The sequence below is a fragment of the Micrasema longulum genome, unplaced genomic scaffold, assembly GCF_059751315.1.
Source record: "Micrasema longulum isolate JH-2025_06_02 unplaced genomic scaffold, ASM5975131v1 h1tg000414l, whole genome shotgun sequence".
NCBI lineage: Eukaryota > Metazoa > Arthropoda > Insecta > Trichoptera > Brachycentridae > Micrasema > Micrasema longulum.
In genome coordinates this window covers 238,609-261,503 of record NW_028277614.1, presented here as the reverse complement: position 1 = coordinate 261,503, position 22,895 = coordinate 238,609, and the positions used below count along the sequence as shown (strand labels likewise).

General features: G+C 34.2%; 1 protein-coding gene across 1 annotated transcript; it reads right to left on the bottom strand.

Moving 5' to 3' along the window:
• Nucleotides 1–7,907: 7,907 nt before the first annotated feature.
• LOC148281752 (glutathione S-transferase 1-like) lies at nucleotides 7,908–17,872 on the bottom strand. Its single transcript, XM_088226178.1, has 5 exons — nucleotides 17,789–17,872; nucleotides 16,053–16,215; nucleotides 15,460–15,627; nucleotides 12,932–13,053; nucleotides 7,908–8,436 (listed from the first exon to the last, which is right to left on the bottom strand). The coding sequence occupies exons 2-5, from the start codon at nucleotides 16,189–16,191 to the stop codon at nucleotides 8,251–8,253; spliced, it is 615 nt and encodes a 204-aa protein (XP_088082304.1). The 5' UTR covers nucleotides 16,192–16,215; nucleotides 17,789–17,872; the 3' UTR covers nucleotides 7,908–8,250.
• Nucleotides 17,873–22,895: the final 5,023 nt, after the last annotated feature.

The window sequence follows — 22,895 nt, the reverse complement described above, 5'->3', positions numbered from 1 at the left end:
CAGAATCCTAAATTATTATGACAATTTTTTTTTTCTGAAATCGAAATATATTTCCTCACTCAACCATAAAAAAATGCTAGAACCTCGATTGCAAATAATAATTATAAATTTTTCCCACCAACCATTATGTCGTGTTTTTAGTTAGTTATCCATTATTATGAGTCGTCCACTCTCACTAATTTATTAATAAAGTTCAGATTAAATCTGTGTATTTATCTTTATTGCTATAAAGATAGAGTGTTTGTTAATATTACGGAGTATAAATCTGTAAATCTTTTTAGCGCGTCAGTAAATCATAGAATTAAGATATGACTAAAAATGATGCATAAAAAGATTATTATTAATAGCTCCCAGATTTATAGTGGGTAGGTAATGAGCAAAAGAAAAACATTCAGTTTATTTAGGTACTCGTTAATGCATTGTAACGGTAATTATGTATAGATAAAAACAGTAATGTTATTTAGCATACGTGTCTAGAATATAAATAGAGTTTTGCAACTTGGCGTCAAAGTAATAAATTTATTAGGTAGACACCGATTAAAATCAGGATTCTAAAAACTATTGCCGATAATATTTTAGGACATAAACTACTGTTACATCGTACTGTAATAACTTTTAAATGAAATTTATATTTCTACGATTATAATTAAATTTTTCGCGCAATCAAAGCTTTTAAATATAATACATAAAGTTTAGATTAATATGTATACCAGTATATGTATAGATATAAAATATGAACAAAGGAAATGCTAGATTTATGTTATTAATAGTCTACTTCCAACCTATTTCATACAGTCCATTAAGCTCGATCAAATATCTAATGATGTAAACACAACCCAAAGCGACCGGCAACATGACTATTGTATACTTATGTTTCGATTTTTTTTAAAATAATTATTATATATTTAATGCGACTAACTTACAAGGATTAAAAGCCTTCTCAGGGTAGTGAAAATGAGAATCCTGCGCTCCATCGCTGGCAGACCTCTCAGAGAGCGGATCATGCGTATTTGAGACGAGACGTTCGTAGTGTTGAAGACATAATGGAGTCGGGCAGAAGCAGAAAGGGGTGACTATGTGGACCGCATTGAAGATAAAAGACTCAGCGGCAGGATATTACCAGGAAGACTGCCGAAAAGATGTAAGGAGAACTAGACGTCATCATCCCATGACAGTCCACCATCACAAACAGGTCATACAACCTAGTTTAAGAGGAAGAAGAAGAAAAAAATACATCGCTTAGTAATCGACGGTCGACATGAAATATGTGTTTATAAAGTTTACACTGAAATATTTAAATGTCCCTGAATTTGCACCTAGGGCATAAGACTGATCACTTAACCTTCATAAAACAGTTGACTAAGATACGTTGTATTTTCAGTTTACCAATCCAGCGCTCTATACACTATCAAGTGTTGATGAGGGATGATGATAATTTCGTCTTAAAAACATTTAAACAAAAACAATAATAGGTAATAGGGACACTACCAGTAGTTGTTCTCTTGTCGGTTGTAGCTACTAAGGGAAGCTTTCCCAATAATTGTCGGTGGGCGCTGAGCAACGGGGGTGGAGGTGGGGGAGAGGGGGTTATGGAACTCTCGCCTTTTAAATTGAATTAACGCATGAGCTATTAATGACTTCCTTCTTACTTCAGTACATAAATCAACCCTTTCTCCCAGCGCCACGCCGAGCCGCGCCGCGCCGCCAAAATTATTCATTTCCCTCTATTCACTTAACCGTGTTACTATTCTTGGAAATCATTTGGTAGTCATTCACTTTTCTAGCCCCTTTCTTCTATGTGTCCTCTTTGTGAGCTGCATAAAGAGAGCCGAGGGATCCTTTTAGCGGGAACCATTGTTTACCCTTTTCAGCCGAGCCTCCTTTCAACTCGCGAGAAGGTAGCTGCTACATGGCTACTGAATGCGGAAACTAAATTGGTTATGCAAATTTCAACTAAAAAACATTTAGGAAATTTCACAAAAAAAATTCAAAACAACAATTTTCAGGAATACTCGGTTTTATGATTTTATTCTACTTATCCAGGCAAATCCAGAAATATTCTTTAATATGTTAATTAACGTTTTGTAAATAAAAATGGAATTTTAATTAGTGTTTTACCCTCATAATATAACGGCATACAAGGAGATACAATATCCCCCAAACTTTTTACTCTGGCACTAGAATGTATTTTTAAAAAGCTTAGTTGGGAAAACAAAGCAATCCGTATTTATCGAAATCAAACTGAACCATCTACATTTTGCTTATGATATTGTGCGTGTAACCAGCGATCGGAGGAATTAGCCGAAACGCTAAAAGAGCTAAACAAGAGGTCCAAGTACGCGAGCCTGAGTATGAACCTGGCAGAGACAAAAATAATGGGCTAAAAAAATTTCCAAATATATGGAGCATGAGAAATAGAGTCAAAAATGAAGAAGCCAAAAGAATAACAAAAATCACCGACACCATACACCGCATAGCGACCCTAAAATGGCAATGGGCAGGTCAAGCAAATAGAAGTTCAGAATAAAATTGGTCAAAAACCCTGTTGATTCGGAGACTTCAAACAACCAAAAGAGGTGCAGGATGGCCAGGAAGTGTTTGTTATGAGAAAAATATGCTCTGACACACACGTAATCCGAAAATATCACGTGCATCACAGCACATTTTTTTAATTACAAACAATCCATGCATTATTAAATACAATAATGAATGAATTGACCGTGACACGGATTTATATTATGTGGGTATTTAAAAGTCTTAGAGAGAGAGAGAGCAAAATTCAATTTCACTCAACCTTACAACAAAACCACGGAAAGTCAAACTAACCATTTCATTTCAACAAAAGAGTTCACTACAGATGTGTAGGATTAGGTTGTTGGGGGTTGGGGCTCGTACCCCAGTTAGAGATTAACAGAAGACATGAGGTTGCTGTTTAAATGCAGCATTATTACAGGGCGAATAAATAATAAATTTAGTCGCGCGAGTGTTACGGCAATGAGGAGTTGAAGAGACTGCACTTGATCTACATACTGAAACTGTGTGACTGCATTGAACTGTACTGATTGAACTGAACTTCTGAACTGCTGGGCGTCACCACGCCAAGTGGTCTCTTTACAGGCCACGTTCCTTTGTTGTTCGTTTGTCGATGGTAGGGACGATGTGAATGTACTCCAGATGACGGTCTCGTCTTTACGTGAAATACTGTTGGAGTTGCATAATGTATTGTATTGGATTCTTTAGAAAATGATGAAATTGCCTTATCGGTCATCGCACTTTTTCAGGTGAAATGTTTTAGCACGTGTGTGTCGTTGATTATAGACTATGAATCCCACAGATATACCATTTTTACTAGAATAAGTTGCATTCAATGTTCCGATCCGCCGCGCCGGTTGCGTAATGATAATTTGCTGTTCCTTGATCAGCTCACCACAAACTATGGCTTGCATGCGCCAATGTCCCGATTACTTCGCATTGTAAACTCGAGGCAAGATCTTCTTGTCTTGAGGTAGTAATTATTTATATTTTTTGGTCCTAGCTTTAATTTTCTTTAGTTGTATTTTATTTCAATTGTACCGGTATGTTTTATAAGGAAATGTGTTTGCCATTATTGCATGGACTGAAAAAGTTTGTTGAAAAAAACAGTGTACCTGAGTATAAATATTAAAAAAACACACTAAGGTAACATATGTACCTGTAGTAATCATTATTACTTATACTGACTTGTGTGAAGATTATTTTATGCAACAAACGAAACTTGTTTTATCTTAATAAAAAATATCGCCAACAGCAAGTATGTGGTTTTAATGACTAATTTTGGCCAATTGCCATTAGTTGTTGTTATGAAACTCAAACAATAGCGTTTGTTTTTTTATTTTTTTAAACCAATCGACAGGTTATTAAATAAACCCTTTTGGATTAGTGTATAAACAAGTTTATACACAGTTCATTAAATAAATATTATTTAAAAATACTATTTATGTATTTATTTAATGAACATACATTTTGTAAACAACATAAATAAGATAAAAAAATATATTTAAAAAAAAATCATTATCTCAGAGTGACGAGAGAAAATTTCATCTTTCGAAAAAAGAGCTGTTAATTGATCTTTTGTAAAACTCTCTCTGCTGTTCGAATACAGCAACTCGGCTGTCTTCGGACATTTCATAGTAAAGCCTAAGCATTGCTAAAAGAAGCCAATGTTGGTTCTGTAATTTCCCACGGCAAATAAAGTGCTAGTGCGGATGACGGGATTTGGAATATTGATGCTGATTTGGGGTGAAATATCTCGAGCATCCATCTCCTGATAAAATTGTGTGTAAATCTAAACAGTTGGTGGAGCACGGGACACTGAATAAGTACTCCGATTGCAGCATACCTTGAATATTGTTGTTTCATAGAAGGTAAGCTGAGCATCTCTATGCTTCAAGCGCTAGTCCGGGAAAATGAAATATCACTTTAAAGAACCACCTTTTCAATCAATATTTCATTTCCACCTTCCTAGGAAACGAACCCGGGACCTCGAGCATGGTAGGCGAACGCTCCAACTACTTTATACGGGTGGACTTACCCTCACTCGACTTCTGTCTTCAAATTTTTTACCTAAGAGTAGCCATCGAGTCAAAAATACTCGTCCAGGGTTTTGGTTATATTCCACACACATACCTAAGTGCTCACCATCCGCCTGCACAAGGAATAAAAGTGGTGTACTAAATGTTTCTTTATTGGTTTATATTTTTTTTGTTAATAATAATGTTTCCCTCCTTTTTTTAAATAAAAGGAAACATTTGCGTTTTTATGATCTACCCAAAAATTTCTTTTTAAGGGCCATTTTCAACGAGTTGTAAATAATTTACTATTAAAAAATGGTAATCAAGTCGTTTAATCCGTGAGTTCGAGACACTAACTACGGGACCACAACTTGATTCGAATATTCTCTTTTGCCTAAACATTTCAATTTTAGGGACATTCTTAATAAGTTGTAAATAAATAGCGAGTTATAAAATAGTGGTTAGAAAATGGGTATCAAGTTGTGGTAGAACGGTGTTCGACCCTCGGTTCTTTGATCCGCGAGTGCAACACTAGCCACGAAACGACAACCCGTTTCTCAGTAAACACGAGAATCTCGACCGCCTACAAATGCGCTACTTTTTTAAACCAGCATTAAATCGAAACATAAAATGTTTACAGATTCGTATTGAAATGAAATATTTTTATGCCTTTACATTACCTTTATATTTATATCTGACATTTAAATATCGTTTGTCGAATTGACAGTTATCGGATAAAGTAAGTCGGTTTTGTAAGTAAAGTTAAACTAAATTATTAAAATAAAGGTATCTGGGCGATACACTCATTATACATAATATAGGAAAATGAAGTAGGTATCCAACGCGTACAGAGGGATGTCCTACATGGTAGGTAGATACTATTATTGCGTGTGTATTTGGTGAACTATGAACCGTTTCTGTAGCTGGGCACGTTCCTACCGTGCGTCTTACAAAATTCCCTTCAGCTCCCAAAGAACCAAACTAAACCCACCATCTACTACATAAAGAATAAACGAAAACCTCCGCATAGTATACCGATGTATGAATGAAAGTGCCACTACGCGCTAGCCAAAACGTTGGCTAATGCGTACACTAGCCAATGTATTGGCCAACGTGCAAAAGGCGGATGGCGGGAATGTTGACTCCATGACGTGGGGTGAAAAATTGGTTCGCCGCTCCGCTTCTGGATCTTAATATTGCTAAGCAATGTTCACAGACCAGTGCACAGCTTATTGGTGTTCAAAATATAAATGAGAAAAATGTGGCCGACACCATTAAAAAAATAAGAAATACTTATTCTCTTGGTCCAGATTTTATTCCTACATTCTTCCTTAAAGGTTGTGTAGAACTGATAAAAAAAAAACTGTGATTTTTCTATTAATACGGGGGTCTTACCGGAAATACGAAAGATGTCGAAAGTAACTCTGATACATAAAAGTGGATCTAAATCACCCGTAGAAAATTACAGACCTGTCGCTGTTTTTTCTGCACCAGCGAATGTGCTAGGCGAAGGCGAAATTATAATTTGGAGAATCGTCACTTCCTGAGAAGAACCATTTATTATTAATGAACATCGTGGGTTCAGGAGAGGCCGCTCGGTTGAGGTTTTCACGAACTACGTCACGGAAGCTCTAGATGCAGGAGACATCAGGTAGACTGTTCATATAATGACTTTGCCAAGGCTGTTGATACTTTCGACCATGATGTCTTATTAAAAAGGCTGTATGAGATTGGTTTCTCGGATGGTATGTTAAAATTAATGGCGAGCTACCTCCAAAATAGAAACAAATATGTCTCGTATGGTCTTTTTGCGTCGGAGTGTTTCTTTACTTTCTCGGGTGTCCCACAAAGCTTTAAACTGGGTCCATTTTTGTTCTCTGTTTTCATTAATAATATTAAAAATGTAGTTTTGAACTCGTGTTTTCTGCTATTTGCGGATGACTTAAAAAAATTTTTGAAGGTGACAACTTTGGACAATTTTTGTTTTCGCTAAGCGGATATATCGAATAAATGTGAATGAGGAAGGCGTAACAAACTTAGGTTTAATGTTTTCAAGACCTGAGTTTTTTACTAGGGCCTACAAAACTTTATTTTTTTGCTACAAAATGAATGACTAGAATCAGATACGAACATCAAATATTTAGAATCTGGGCGTTAGATCTGTGATATTTCATGAACACATAGAGACAATCAGTGGTAATGCATTGAAAATGTTAGGATTCGTTCTGCGTACTGCCAGGGTTTTCGAAAATACCCGCCTACTGAGAACTCTTTACAACTCCTTGGTGCAAAGTAGACTAGAGAGTGGCTCGATGATTTGGGGGCCACGTGAACTGAAGTACTGAAGTATGATTGAGAAAATCCAAAACAAGTTTCTGAGATATCTCTACACGAGAGAATATCCTTGGTCCTACCCGACCGAGTTTCTTCAGAGCATACTTGGCTACAACAGTTTAGAGACAAGAAGGAATGTTTTTTTGACTACACATGTTTATCGATTGTTGCGTGGAATACCACGACAATAGTCGATAATCCTGAGATTATGATGAGCATTGGTCTGTATGTTCTTGATAATTACCTAAGACAGCGTCAGCATAGATTGTTTCATATTCCGATATACATGACCAACCTGCCGATGGTTATGCCTATTGTAAGATCTGTAGGTATGATCTGTTCCATGTCTCCGAAGGGGTTTTCCGGAGCAGAATTCTCCTACCACTTTGACACGAGTCTCTTTTATATTTTTCTATTTTTTACAATATGTACGTTTTTAATGTATGTTTGTAATGTATATGTTATATTTAAATAAATTAATTGAATCGAATTTTTGACTGGCAGATATGGCACACGTGCTGGCACATACGCTGGTCCGCGATCCGTCTGTTGTCGATTTTTCAGCTAACATTAAACGACGCTGGCCGAGCGCTGGTCGTCACATTCACACGTCAGCCCAGCTTTTAGTGAGCTACGAACTACCAGAGAAGGCGCACTCGCCTTTTTGTGCGCTTTCAACGTGTGCGGGCGTCAAAGAGCCCAAATTGGCCCGCCCCGACAGATACCGAAAGACTCGTCAACCCGTGAGCAGTTTAGCGATTCCGTTGCCAATACGCGCGTTAGCGAACTGGCCAATGTATTGGCCGCCTTTATTATATATAGACACCAGTTTGTACTATATAGCCATCAGCACAAGTAAAATAATTCCCATGTGCTCTATCTTAGTAAACAATGTAACGCGTATCCGATTTCCGAACTACAAATGTATAAGATTTGGTAGGAGAAATAATGGAAAGTCACTTAGTTTTGACTTGCTGATAAAGCAACTTTCGGAGGGAAACAAAACAAAGAAGCTTTGATTCAAAAATTCCAATAAACTTTATTTCTAATAAAACAGTGGACGAGATTAACCAAAGAGAATATTGTTTTATTTATTTATGTATTGTGTGGTTAAAAGTAAAATATTTTTTAACATGCATTAAATAAAATATATTATAAAGATTATAAATAAAGGCAAATCATTTATGTTTCGCTTCACGCAATATCACATGATTCCGTTTTTTTTTTTGTTGAGGTACACAATTTATTTTGAAAACTACGTTTTTATAAATAAATTGTCATTGATTTTGTTAAAACGTGATCCTTCGTTGTTGTATTATTTATTGTATCCTTTATTGAATTGGATACCAACGCAAGACGACTTGACTTAGTGCGAGGGCATTTTATAATTATCAGCCGGTCTGGTTTCTATCCATTTCTTGATTCCATCCTGAGCCTTCACCTTCTCTATAAGTTTGAGCAGACGAGGATACGGCTTGAGCATGTCCGGGGCGTTGAGGTAAGTTGGGAACATTTCAGCCATCACCGTCAAGTAAATATCCACCCAGGAAAGCTGTAAGTATCATAACAAAGTTTTACATTTCATTTGATAAGATAAATAGTATTGTAAACTTACGCCATATTTTTTTTGTAAAATTCAAATACACGTAGATACCTACGTATATAAAACTAAATCTGTAATAAAGTAAGCAAACATCAATAAGGTTATTTTGAAGCCTAGATTTTTCCATCAAATACTTCCATATGGAGAAAATACTTCCATCATAAGATGGAAAATATATTTTTTTAATAAACGAAAACCTAAATCCCTATTTTTTATAACATTTCATGAATACCAATTAGTTGGGGGTTTTCAAATTTTATTCACAACATGCCAGGAGGCCCAATTACAGTTATGAATTACAGCACAGAACACCCAAGCTTAAGTAAAATCACGTTTATTTGTTGTGATCTCACTGGAAATCGAACTCGCAACCTTTGTTCGTGAGACAAACTTATTTGTTATTGCACAACAGGGCTACTAATTATGTAATTTCGTAATATTTTTAGCTTTTATTTTAAACTATAAACTTTTTAAATATAATTTTCTTAAACGAGAAATATGAATTTAATTTTAGGCTTTGTTTTTAAAATAAATATTACAATTTTGACTTCCTGAGTGACGTATTAAAAAAACATATTTTTTTGTGTTGACAAGTTTTATATCTGTTAAAAATTTTAAAACACCTTTTATTTCATAATGACAAACTACATAAAATTCCATATTCATCGAATGACTATTTTCAACTGGTTGACCTTGTAATTTTCAACCTCGCATTTTAATTTTAATAAAAAGATTAGTTTTTATTTATATTTTATTACACAAATAAATCAAATAAGTAATGCTAATATTATACGAGTAAGTAAAAAAAAGATAAGCGGCATAGAAAGATATTTTATTCTTGCAATGTCACGCACTTTATTAGCTATCCATGTTTTAAATGGAAGCTCTTAATCATAAGAAATGACAAAATACTTGAATAACTAATAACTTTAATTATAAACTGTAAAAACACAATATTATACTTAAATATATAGATAACTCAAGTTTTGAAACAGTAACTGTTAAAAAATATCTGAATCGAATTATATTTTATTTAAATTAAATGTGTAATTATAGGAGTTTAAGGATTTTTTTTTTCAATATTGTCACTCTCTGAAAGCTGACAGCTGCTCTGTGTTCACTATTTCTTGCCATTTTGTCATGAAAAGATTAACAACATTATTTTTTGGTATGTGTATTTTTTGTACATACACAAATCTGGATTTCTCCCGAGGGGGAGTAGGTATATATTAGAATCATCTGCAGGCGATTACTAGTACTTAATTTAACTCGGAAGAGTCTTAAATACATAAAATAAAATAATATGCTAATTAAAAATACTTAACTTCAATATCAATACATAGATGGCGCTCCAACACGCTAGTGAATGGTTTCTCATTTAATAAGATATATACAAAAATCAAAATGTTACCTGTGTCGATATTCGCTAATAAGCGGAATGGGGAATGTTGTAAAACGTAAAGTGGCCACTTAACCCAGCCAATGACAGGTCATAAGCCCTGTAAACGCTCGAATATCCATAATCCTGAATTTGAAAAAATTCTACCTCATCTCTGTAGGGATATTAATAAAAAAGATTAACACTTGAGCAGCGCTAACAAATTGTAGAAACTAATTTCCAAAATCAGTGTTCAATTGATCCACTGTTTTACAGTCAAATTTTGTTCAGCAATGAGGCTCAGTTTCTGTGGCTCGTTGGATTTGTCGAGGAACAGAATTGCTCAACTAATTTACTTTGCCAAAAGTGCGTGCACACAGTATTCGAAATATTTGCTTTTATCAGAATGGTACCACTAACAGGATGGTACTACAAACCATACTGCAAGCGAAACTTACGATTATCGTTGAGGTATTTAACGTCATTGAACTACGCGGACAAGCCGACAACAATTCCAGCCTTCGAAGCCAACATCGAGCACACTTTGCTTTACACACGGCGACAAATGTTGGAAAAAGTGGTAGAAAATTGGAGCTCCGAAGAGCTGTTCATAAAGCGATCCCGTGGTCGCCATATGCCTGAAATCGTTTTTCATCATTGATGGCAAAGAATTATTATCCACCAAATTGAAACAAAAAACTAATTTCCTTAATTTGTGTCTGTTTTATTCCAATTTATAATCTTCGAGCTCTTATTATTTTTATACTGTACTGTTTTATTTTGTACTGCTAAATATTGCCATTTTCGGCAAACCTAAACCATAAGTGTTTAGATCATGATATATTTTCTTTCGTTTTATAAAATGATACCTATATACCTATGTACACAGAGAGAAATTTTAAAAACGTTTAGTGAAATTTATGTTTCTGTACTAAAATAATTAAAACGCAGTTCCACCACGAAATATCAGTAGAAAAATTTAATTTATCTGCATCAGGAGCATGCGGTGAGGTTTTTGATTAAGGAAGCAGTCACTTTGTACCAGGTACATAGATACGTAAAATTTGCGCCTGCTACTAAAACAGAAATTGAAATTGAAATAAACTGAAAAGCAATTTTATGCCATGATTTCAGCATAAAAACGTTGTATTTCATAATTTTATATTATCATACCATCGTGCCAACTGATTTAAGTTCTAAAATAAACCGTCACAATACATGCAAAATAAACCTAATTTGTTTGCTAGAATTGGATTCTCAGATACTGAAGATTTATGTTTGCGCATGCGCGGAATTGTGAAATCCTGAACTGAGGGACCGCCTTAATGAAACTGAAACACTTACGTAGTTCCATATTCCAGAACCAGATAGAGCGCAGTGTATTTTATACCAGTCTGCGCATAACTGCTCAGTCAGAAAGTTGTGTATGAGGTTGTCGAAAATATTTAGAAAGTATTAATGAATGAACATCGAACCCATCTCAGATCGCTACGATTAAAGCATCTTAATGATAGCAAAATATTTCTTTTAGTAATTTAAAAGGTCAGTTAACTTGTTGATGATTTTATTAAATAAATAAAAAATAGATACTGATTGTTTTGTGGTAAAATTTTTAGGGAAGTATTTATACCATTCAATATAAGAACAGATCACACATAATCATTATATTATGTTGCGTATTATTTTAACTGATTGATAATTTTCTTTTTTTTTTAAATTCAGAAATTGAACAAATAAATTCCATTTAACTGTCATTGAAAATTCAACCGGACTCTTGCCATTGAATAAGTAATTGTTTGATAGAAGATAATAATAATGACTAGACAGACCTTGTGACTAATACCCGTATGCAGAGACAAAACTTACGGTAAGGAAAGTACATTCTAATCTCAAATGCGGAGAATTACCGGAAGGTGAAGACAATAGAATGTACTTTCCTCACCTTAAGTTTTGTCTCTGCATACGGGTATAAGGGTCAATTGCATAGAAAAAATTAATGAAACAAACTGTCGTCAAAATGTACAAAAGAGTTCGCTCTAAAGAGTCAAAAAAAACAACTTATTATGCACATTTTGATAAAAACACAATTATTTTACATTAAACTTAACCATTTTAATGCAACTGGACCTAAATAAAAAACTTCAGCCCTATAGGAAATTGGACAAAAAAAAAGTTATTTCTTTCGCGAGGTAAAATTTAAAGTTTTCAATTGTAAAGCAAAGTTCCTTGAAAATGTACGAAAAAAAAACATAATAAAAATATTTTAATCAAACCGAACTACTTTGACGACCTCACTAGTTTATATGAATCAACCAATGATAATAGAGTAGCGAAAGATTTCCGGTTTACGGTAATTCAGCGGACCGATCGGCAGAACTGACCGAAAAGAAGCGGATGAGAACTTGAGACGTCACACGCGGAGTAATTTCAGAAATACAAAACTTTGAAAAAGCATAGCACGCTGATAATGCAAGATATAAATAATTGGCTTAGTTTAACTAATTTTATTACCAAATCCCCGGATCTTCTTTGTTGTAAATAATTCCTTTTTCCATTTGATTGCCTATCTCATTTTATTTCCCTCGTTTTGGATTTTCGACTGTCATATGTAAAATTACATATTATGTACTTCTGGATTACTTTCTTTCAGCACAAAGATGCTAAGGCTACTAGATTTCTCGTTCGACAACGAGCAAATTTTCCGAGTATGTGGGCACCGCTAAGGAGACTTATGTCCTCGGATGCGGTGTGCGGTATGTGGTGGGCAAGCTGTCATATTTAAAAAATACTTTACATTGGGATTCGATTAGTGCAGTGTTAAATTTTAATAACACCAGTAGCTCAATCACAAATAACTATCGACGTGCTAACAAACGACGTAATATCAATTTTTCACCATGTTAAGCATGTTCATTATTGTTCATTAATGAAATGCTTAGCAGGTTTTTCAGCACGTCGATAGTTATTTGAAATTAAGCTAAAGAACGAAACCATTTCTCAGTACTTAATTTGATCTTATCTACGTACCTAATTTTAATGAACTAAAATTAGAAATTCTTAAATTACCGTAGATCCGAACATGTAACCCTCTGCCGCTCCTTCATCGGCCGCCTTCAGAAATGATTCAAATATATCTTCCACCTCTTTCTTGCTTTCCGGTGTCTTCAGTGTCATATGGGTCCTCAATTCTGAAATCACATATACATCCTTTTTTGGGTTTGTAGACGAGGACTGGATTCAACCCCCTAAGGAGCTGTTGATATTTACATGTGACAATACAGATGAAAAACATTTTAAAGAAGGTAATATACTCGTAGAAGTCAAGGCATCTACAGGGCTTATAACCTGTCATTGGCTGGTTTAAGTGGCCACTTTACACACTGAGTAACATTTACCATTCTGCCCATATTTGAACATCTTTATTCCTTCAATTTTTTCATCTGTTGATGTTTGATAAAATTGATATTGATATGCGAAACTGAAGAAAGACTCAAGTCTTTATGAACAGTTTCGGGAAAGGGGTGGATGCTTTCATTGTTGATATTTGTGAAATTAAATAGCTTAAACCTTTATTTATGCGGGTGAGATTCTTCTAATTGAATTATTTTACCTGCATACACTAGGCAACGGCTGAATTTTTATTTTTTTCATTTCTATACCTCTTTATGGACCAGGTGGATTTATCAACAATATTTTGAGTTTTTCCAATTTTTTCTAGAAAAGGACTAGATTCAACTCCCTGGGGAGCTGTTAATTAAACATGTTACAACAGAGATAAAGAACCTTTTAGAGAACGTAATATTGAAGCCTAGGCATCTACAGGGCTGTCACTGTCAGCTCTTTAACTTCACAAACATCAACAAATGAAAGAATTGAAGGAATAAAGATTTTCAAATATGGGCAGAATGGTGAATGTTACACAGTGTGTAAAGTGGCCATTTAAACCAGCCAATGACAGGTCATAAGCCCTGTTGATACTTAGAGTTTATCGGGTTGTGGTTCCGCGGCTAGTGTCTCGGACTCACGGCTCAAAGGTCCATGGTTCGAATCCCACTCTATCCCAACTTGATTCCTATTTTCTGATAGTGAGTTATTTACAACTCGTTGAAAATGGCCCTTAAAATTAAATCTTTGGGTAAATGATGAGAACGCTAATATTTATTTTTTTTACTAAAAAAAAAAAAAAGAGTTCCATATTACATTCTCTAAAATATTCTTCATCAGATGTAATATGTTAACATATGCATCCATTCGAACGTGTTTTTTTTTATATTGGATCATTTCATAAAAGACGGAAATATATTTTCCATATTTTCCTTACCCTATCTACAGTTCTACAGTCGATACTCGTATACATACTTCACAGCTATACCACCGCACCGAGTGCAGACCTATTATCTTATCTTCAATTGTGTAAAGATACGAGAAATAACGATAGTCGCTATGGGAAATATGTCATAAACACTTCGAATATTATTTTTAAATCAACCTGGGCTGGTATTCCAAACGAAATTATAGCGCGGTATAGCGCGTTTTTACGTACTAAATACGCATTATAGCGCGCTGTAAACGCGTTCGGAATACCAGCCCTGGGCCGCTATTCCAAACGGAATTATAGCGCGGTATAGCGCGTTTTTGCGTACTAAATACGCATTATAGCGCGCTGTAAACGCGTTCGGAATACCAGCCCTGGTAGATAATAGCAGGTATAAAAATGAAAAAAAACGGTTTTTGTCATTCATCATTCACCCAAATATTTCAAACAATCAAACAAACCATCAAGCTGTTTCCCCGTAAGGGTACGCAGAGAGGATAGAACGCCACATCACTCTTTATTTGCATACAGATCTCGCTTCCTCTGCGTTCATACATCTTCTGCCGATTATCCGACTTTTAACATATCCATCTTCACGTTTTTGTTGGATTCGGTCATGCCATATATTTCGCGGTCTTCTTCTATTTCTGCATCAATCAACATTCGCATCGTAAATACTTTAAGCCGTTTTCGCTTTCGCTGTCTATTCGCTCTACATGTCCAAACCAGCGCAGAGCTCCTTTCTTGATTTTGTCGATAATGCTTATCTTAGCATTGCATAATGTACGGATCTCAACATTTGTGCATCTATCATACCCAAATATTTCAATTCTTTAATTTTTAATTTGCCGTAAATAGCTGTACTAGATATTTAAAATCTCCTGGGTGGACAGAGTCCGAAACGATGACGTTCTTCGACGCATGGAAAAAGAAAAAAAGGTACTGAAGACGATAAAGAAAAGAAAAGTTATTCTACAGGGAAGGGTCGAAGGAAGACGCAGTGCATGTGGAAAGCGCATCTCTCGGCTAAAGAACCTGCGTGAATGGTTCCACGCAGCACTCAGTCCTTGTTCAGGGCAGCTGCTAACAAAGTAAGAATTGCTATGATGTCCAACCTCTATCGGAGAGAGCAACAATAAGAAGAAGAAATTGAAAATTAAGTTGCGGGTGAGCGCGGAGCCTCAGACCAGTGATTTAGACACCACGATTGTACCGCGTCCACGGGACAATAGTCCATAATGAATTGATCAATTTTATTTGTAAAGAAAATACGACTCACTCTCTAGAACGTCCTTAACATCGTCGACGAGAGCATCTAGGCGAGCTGCCTTGAAATGATCCTTCGGCACCAGACCGAACTTAGTTCCTAGGAATCTGCAGATGGCCACAGACTGGTTCAGGACCTTCCCATCGACTTCCAACACGGGCAACTTCTGCTTGGGATAATCTAAAATAATATTTATTAAAATACTTACCTAAAACTGTAATAGATGTATACGAGTGTGTTTGTATTATTAATAAGGTTTAAATAATTTTGGAGTCCCATAATGTTTTCAAATATGGTAAAAATATTATATTTTTGAAATTTACTAAGGGATTTTTCACGATTGAAATAGTTATTTTACGAGTAAGCAAAATATTGAGTATTCCTTATATTGTGTGATGCTTACAAATTATTGAATGCCACCCAAAGACATTGATGAAAATCGTAACTCTACTTAATATAATTAAAATGTCGATAAATAGCAAATGTTATATTTTGTGTTGCTTGTCGAAAAATTGTTATGCAATCAGTTAGTTTATCTTATATTTAGTTTCCCTTCACCCTGTTCATAATTATTACAGAAAACGTAATTATTTATAAAAACATACTCTTTTTCATTTCCGGCCAATCATCTTGGGGAATTCTCACGTCCTCAAAATCAACATTCGCGTAAGCAAATATCATCCTAATGGACTCCGCGAGGCCTTTCAATTGGAAATAAGTTAGCTTGTATTTGGAATCAGTCATGGTTCTGTCGATATAGTCGTCTGCCTTAAAATGGAATAAAACAATTATTTTTATTTTTTTAAGAAAATAAATATTAACGTTTTTAAAATTTACCTAAATATTTCAATTTTGGTGAACATTTACAACGAGTTGTAAATAACTTACTATTAGAAAATGGAAACCAAGTTGGGGTAGAGTGGGATTCGAACCTCGGACCTCTGATCCGTGAGTCCGCTACACTAGTCACGGGGCCACAACCCGATTAAAATTATGTATACCGAGTATATAAAAAGAACTAAAAAAATCTCGTGTAATTAATGATTATGGAAATAATACAATTAAAGTCAAAATGTCGTCATCATCATTCCCGTTCCGCACCTAATGGTGCATAAAGAACTGCATTGTTATACAAATTGCAGCGTATCTTGATAATTTTTGTTACAAGAAGGTAAGATGATCAGTCTTACGTTTCAGGTGCCAGTCTAGGGACAATGAAATATTCGAGTGTAAAAATAACTTTTTAAATAAATATTTCATATCTACCATGTCGGAAATAGAACCCGAGACCTAGAAGGCGTATGCGCTGACCACTCCACCGCGAGGCCGACAATTTATAAAAATTAAAATTTGGATAATAGTAAACAATGCTTCGCTATATTTTTAGATTTAACTATGGCGTTTTATAAAATTGCCTACAAAATTTTACTTAAAAGAATACAAATTCTGGGTATAAAAGGAATTATGCTTAATTCAACAAATATTTATATGGATAAAATAGATGACGAATAATAAAAATTTAAAACGAATTTAATTATCCTGCCTAACTGGACCTTGGTGTTCCTCAAAGCTGCACACTTAGTTTTAGCCCATCCTTGGCAGGACGTCATTAATCTAGTCATAAATGTAGACTCCATAATTTTAAAATATAGGAAACTGAAGGAGCATCTTACTGGAAAGCGTTACTTGTATTTATTTTTTTGATAACAAAAAGAAAAAATGTGCGTTCTTATTATTACCCAAATATTTCGATTTTGGGGGCCATTTTCAATGAGTTATTAATAACTCACAATTAGAAAATGGGAATCAAGTTCGGGTGGAGTGGGGTTCAAACCTCTTTTTAATTTTTAGATTGACCTCTTTGGGATTGACAATTGATAAATTCATGAAACGGAATTTACATTCTGAAACAATTTCCATTTAAATAATCCGAACTATATATCACTTCTAGGTCTGAATTTAATAACGTGTAATAAAGTAACTGAAATTATTTTTGAACAATAAATATTGATTATAATGTAAGTTATAACTAGTTGTTTAAGTTTTTTTTTACAATTTTCTACATAAATGTTGCATTACATTACTTTACAAAAATAGTATTTTCAATGATTGTTGTTAAGCGAGGGAATTTCTCCCGGCAATTATTTCTATGCACAGACCGGTCACACATTCACTGCACCGTACACCTTCCGAATTATGTTCTAATCTATAAATATAATATATTGTTCAGTTTCTTGTACATGTGTTTCTTCATCTAACTGCTTTAATACATAAATACATTGATCTGTTTTCACGGGCAAAACGTTACTTAATGTTATTTCAACATTGAACGTGAACTTACTCAATGAAATTTTAAACAAATTCCAACGATAATGGAAATAACCTTCCTTCACTGGAGTTGTCCGCGGAACTAAGCTGATCATCGCTTTATGTATAATGTTTTATATATTTGTCTACTCATCATGCGTAGGCTATACCGACATACCTAGATATATTATTGGACACATATATCATTCAGTAGTTGCGAAGCTTTTTCTTTTTATAATAACTTTCCCGAAATATTTTACAATTAGTAATTTGAATCTAAAAATTAGTAATTACTTATGACTATAGACTTACATGTCACTTCATATCAAATTTCTTGTTTACGTATTTTTTTATATTATTTTTTTTTACAATAAATTTTATACTATATTTACAAAACAGTTTCTATAATATTATTTTGCAGTTATTGAGTTTACTGTCCATTAAATTAACTTTTTTTAACTTAGTTCCAGGAATTTGAATTATCAGTGCGTAATATTTACTTATTATACCATATCTAGCGAACATAACTCCGCTAACCAAGTCATTTCAATTGATAAACCTACATAATATTGTCTCTTTTGGGTTATTTTTCCTTGTTAATAACAGATATACCCTATTTGTTTTGAAAGAACGGTTTATTAAAATATCTGTTCTTTGTTAATATTGTTAATTTGTTTTTTTTATTTTTATTTATTTATTTCATTTTTTCTCTTTCTTCTGACTATAAGTAAAAGATAGAAGTATTTTTTATTTATATTCTATTTTTTCATGTCATGCATTTTCTATAATCTTTATTTATTATATTAACAACAAATTACATTTATATTGATCTTTTAATTTTGTTGTTACTTCTTCAATATTAAAGTCATTTTCTTTTATATTCATTGAATTCAGTTTATTTCTTTTGTGTTCTTTTAAAACCTTGTGTTCTTTTAAAACCTTGTGTTTTAGAAATGTATCTTTATTTCGGTTTTAAAATCTTAAACAAATATATAACTATTGCATTATATTCTGTTTGTATTTTTTTTTATGGTGAACTCTTTATTGTAACTTTTTATTTAATCTTCCAACTGACTCATAAAATTAAGTCCTGTGTTGTTAAAACACATTTAATTATTTTATATTTAAATACATTGTAACCTTATTAATTTAGTTGTAGCTACTTACTTAAGTTCGTACTATTATTCGATGTCTTCCACGTCTTCCTGTGAATCTTTCCACTCCGAATCCCTCCCTTCCGAATCCCTCCCTGAAACTTCTCTCTCCTCCTATCACTCTGATGTTTCTGAATCAGACACAGAAAAAGTGTTTGGTCTCCATGATAAACTCCTGAATAACTTTTCATGCTATCCTAAAGACTTTCGTGTATGTCATATAAACGCTTAAAGTATTACCAGCTCATTACTCCGATTTTCTATCAACATTTGCGGATTTGTCAACACATGCCATTCTGGTCAGCGAAACATATCTAAAACCATCACTACCATCAACTTTGTATCTTTTACATGGATATCAACTTATCCGCAATGATCAAACAAATCAAAGGGGCGGTGGAGTATGTAAATATCTGCGTGAAAAAATAAATTATTCACTTGTAAAACAATCTGAAACCAGTGGTGGACATCCTGCATATTTGTTTTTAAAGAATAATTTCTAATACTATGACATGTTGGTGTGGTATATTGTCCTCTTGATATAAACTATTTTTCTGAGATGGAAACATTGCTGGAAAGCACCATAGGTGATTTTCACTCAGTTATTCTTATGGGTGACTTTAATACGTGTCTTTTAAAACAAGACTCCAGATGCCAACGTTTGAGAGATATTATGAGTTCAGTCAACCTATCTTTGCTACTTTTAGCTCCTACTTATCACACTCAAGTTTTCATACTCTTTTAGATTTTATTATAACTTTTATGCCTGACAATGTCTCTAATTATGGACAGTTAACCGCCTCCGGATTTTCTCATCATGAATTAATATTTACTAGCTTTAAGATCAAATGTCTCAAAAGACCTCCTGTCACATTTCTTGCCAGAAACTTTAGAAGCATTGATAAGGAATCACTTGAACTTGATGCCATGAGTTTAAACTGGTCAGTTATTAATAATCTAGAGACCATTGATCAAAAAGTTGGAACTTTTAACAGAATGATTACTGATTACATTCATGCTCCTATTAGATCTGTTAAACTTAAATATCCACCTACTCCTTGGCTTACCAGTGACATTATTCAACTAATGGCTAAACGTGACAAAGCAAAGTCAAAACTTAAATCAAATGCTTCACCTCAAAAATGGGAAGCCTTCAGAGTCCTACAAAATGGTTGCAACCAATTGTGCAGAAATTCCAGAAGGAAATATATCCTCACAAACTTAAATCAAAATTCTACTAGTAAGTTTTGGTCGTTTTTAAAATCTCTTGACGCCGGTAAACCTAAAATAACAGTATCTTCAACTGTCAAACTAGACGATCTTAATACTTACTTTGCTACACCTCCACTAATACTGGATGTCAGCAGTAAATCCAACACTCTCCGACATTTAATTATGGCACCTTCTTATAATTATCCACCGTTTTTTTTTTCTTCCGTTCAAGATTCAACGTATTTAACTTTCTATACAAACCAAATCTATGGGCAGTGATCAGCCGAGTATGAGATTGATACAATTATTTTTCCTTTTATCTTACCGGTTATTACTCACATTATAAACTTTTCTTTAAATACTGGAGATTTTCCTGAAACTTGAGCTTGACCACTTCCCAAAATTTATTTACCAGTCTCTGTCAAAGATAACAGACCTATATCTATTCTTCCAATTTTTTACCAAAGTCATTGAACGAGTTGTATATAATCAGCTTAATAATTATCTATTGTAAAATAATCTTCTTGGTCCCAATCAATCAGGTTTTCGTGTGGGCCATAGTACAACTACCATTTCTAATCAAGGGTTGCCTAAACAGATGCCATTAGATATGCAATGAATTACAAAATGCTAACTTTGATAACATTACTCGACTTCAGCAGCGCTTTCAACTCTGTGGATTTCGATCTTTTGCTGGCTAGGCTCAAAACACTAAATATGACACAACCGGTTATAAAATGGTTCGGATTGTATTTATGAGCTACACAACAAAGCATCAAAACACCAGATCATCAACGGAATGGGTTGATATTGCCGCTGGAGTACCTCAAGGTGGAGTTTTATCACCATTACTATTTTTCCTGTTTATCAATCCGATAGCAGAATATCTCAATTGTTCATATCATCTCTATGCAGATGATTTACAATTATATCTTCATTGCAGACCTGTAAACACCAGCGAAGCAATAGAATCGATGTCTCATACACTAAATTGCATGTCAACATGGACAAAAGAGTATGGTTTACTAATATACCCATCTAAAACATAAATTATGTTTGCGGGTAGTCAAAGATTGCTTAGTAAGCTAGACATACCTTCACTTAATCCTCTTATTGTCAATGGTACCAATATTCAATACAGAAAATCCGTAAAAAACCTAGGAGTACAAATGGATGAACATCTCTGCTGCCGAGCTCATTTTAATGAATTAAGCCGCAAAATATGTTTCAGTCAACACTCACTTAGAAGGTTGCAAAAGTTCTTACCCATTAATACTAAATGAACTCTTGTACAAGCATTACTACTACCCATTCTAGATTACGCTGATGTTTCCATGACTGATTTAAGCTGTGAGCAACTCGATAAACTTGAACGACTTCAGAATACATGCATAAGGTACATTTTTGGTCTTAGGAAATATGACCACATTTCTGATTGTTGTAGGCAACTGAAATGGCTCAAAATTAGACAGCGGAGAGATTATCATTCCCTCTCACTTCTGTTTAGTTTACTTCATAGTCCTAACGCTCCTATATACCTACGTGAAAAATTTCAACGCTTATCAGTTCATGGTTTACCTCTTCGTTTCAATTCTTAATACCCATCAACAATTCCTCTTTCTTTTCTAACTCATATAGTGTCCATGCGGCTCGACTGCGGAATCATCGTCAACTTCATAAAATAATACAATTTTCACCAGTTTTTATTATATACATTCAAATAAAACTTAAATTCATATAATTGTTATTACCTTATACTTAAATAATTTTAATTTAAACTCTTTTATTTCCATAATTATATCTCATAAAGTGTCCATGCGGCTCCACTGTGAAATCATCTCCCATCCACCGTCAAAGATGTTACTACATTATCTCTGTTTAAATCACGTCTAAAAAAACATCTCCTTTCTCTTCCTTAATCTCTTCTCCTTTCCTTTTTCCTCTTTTTTTCATTTTCCCATTGAGTAATAGTTTTGATTTAAGTTAATTTATAAACAAATACGTTCATTTCGAATTTTATATATCTTTGGCTTTTTAATCTTTTTTTTTCTATTGGATGTGTTCGGTAACTTGAATTTAAAAAAATAAACTTTTATTTTATTGGTTGGTTGGAAAAAATTGTCATTTGGCAATAAGCCTGCCAATTTACAAATAACATTATGTACAAAAAGTTAAATAAATAAATAAAAAACTTCCACGTAGCGAAATCCAGAGCCTATTGCCGAGTTTCTCTTTCCACCGATCCTCTCTGCGTTTTTCTGCAGAGGTCTCCAAATCAGTTGTGACTTTGAGGAAACTCCTTCTCGATCTTAGTCTCGGAGGAGTCATTCGATGGTCGTAAAGGGGGTGTCTAGGTTTATGGAAAATATTCAGTTATGTCTTTCACCAGGGCTCACAAAAAGCTTTTCTTCCGCTATAGAATGAATGTCCAGGTTAAGGATCTACCAAAAGGTTAAGGATCTAGGCATCACTTTTGTGAGTTCCCTGACATTTCATGATCACATCGAAACAGTTTGTAGTAGTTCGTTGAAGATGTTAGGATTCGTCTTGCGTACTGCCAGGGTTTTTGGTAATACACGAGTTCTGAGAATTCTTTATATCTCGTCGGTGCGAAGTAGACTCAAGAGTGGCTCGATGATTTGGGGACCGTGTGAGTTGAAGTACTCTTTTATGGTGGAGAGGGTTCAGAAGAAATTTCTTCGATTTCTCTGCATGAGGGAGAGTGGATATTAACCATGGTTTTGTTCCACCGAATTCTTCCAAGGTATGCTGGGT

Coding starts and splice junctions, on each gene's coding strand:
- LOC148281752 (XM_088226178.1), bottom strand. CDS start 16,191: ATGACTGATTCCAAATACAAGCTAACTTATTTCCAATTGAAAGGCCTC. Junction 15,628..16,052: donor TTGGCCGGAAATGAAAAAGA/GTATGTTTTTAT, acceptor ATATTATTTTAG/ATTATCCCAAGCAGAAGTTG. Junction 8,437..12,931: donor GTTACATGTTCGGATCTACG/GTAATTTAAGAA, acceptor TGATACTTACAG/CTTTCCTGGGTGGATATTTA.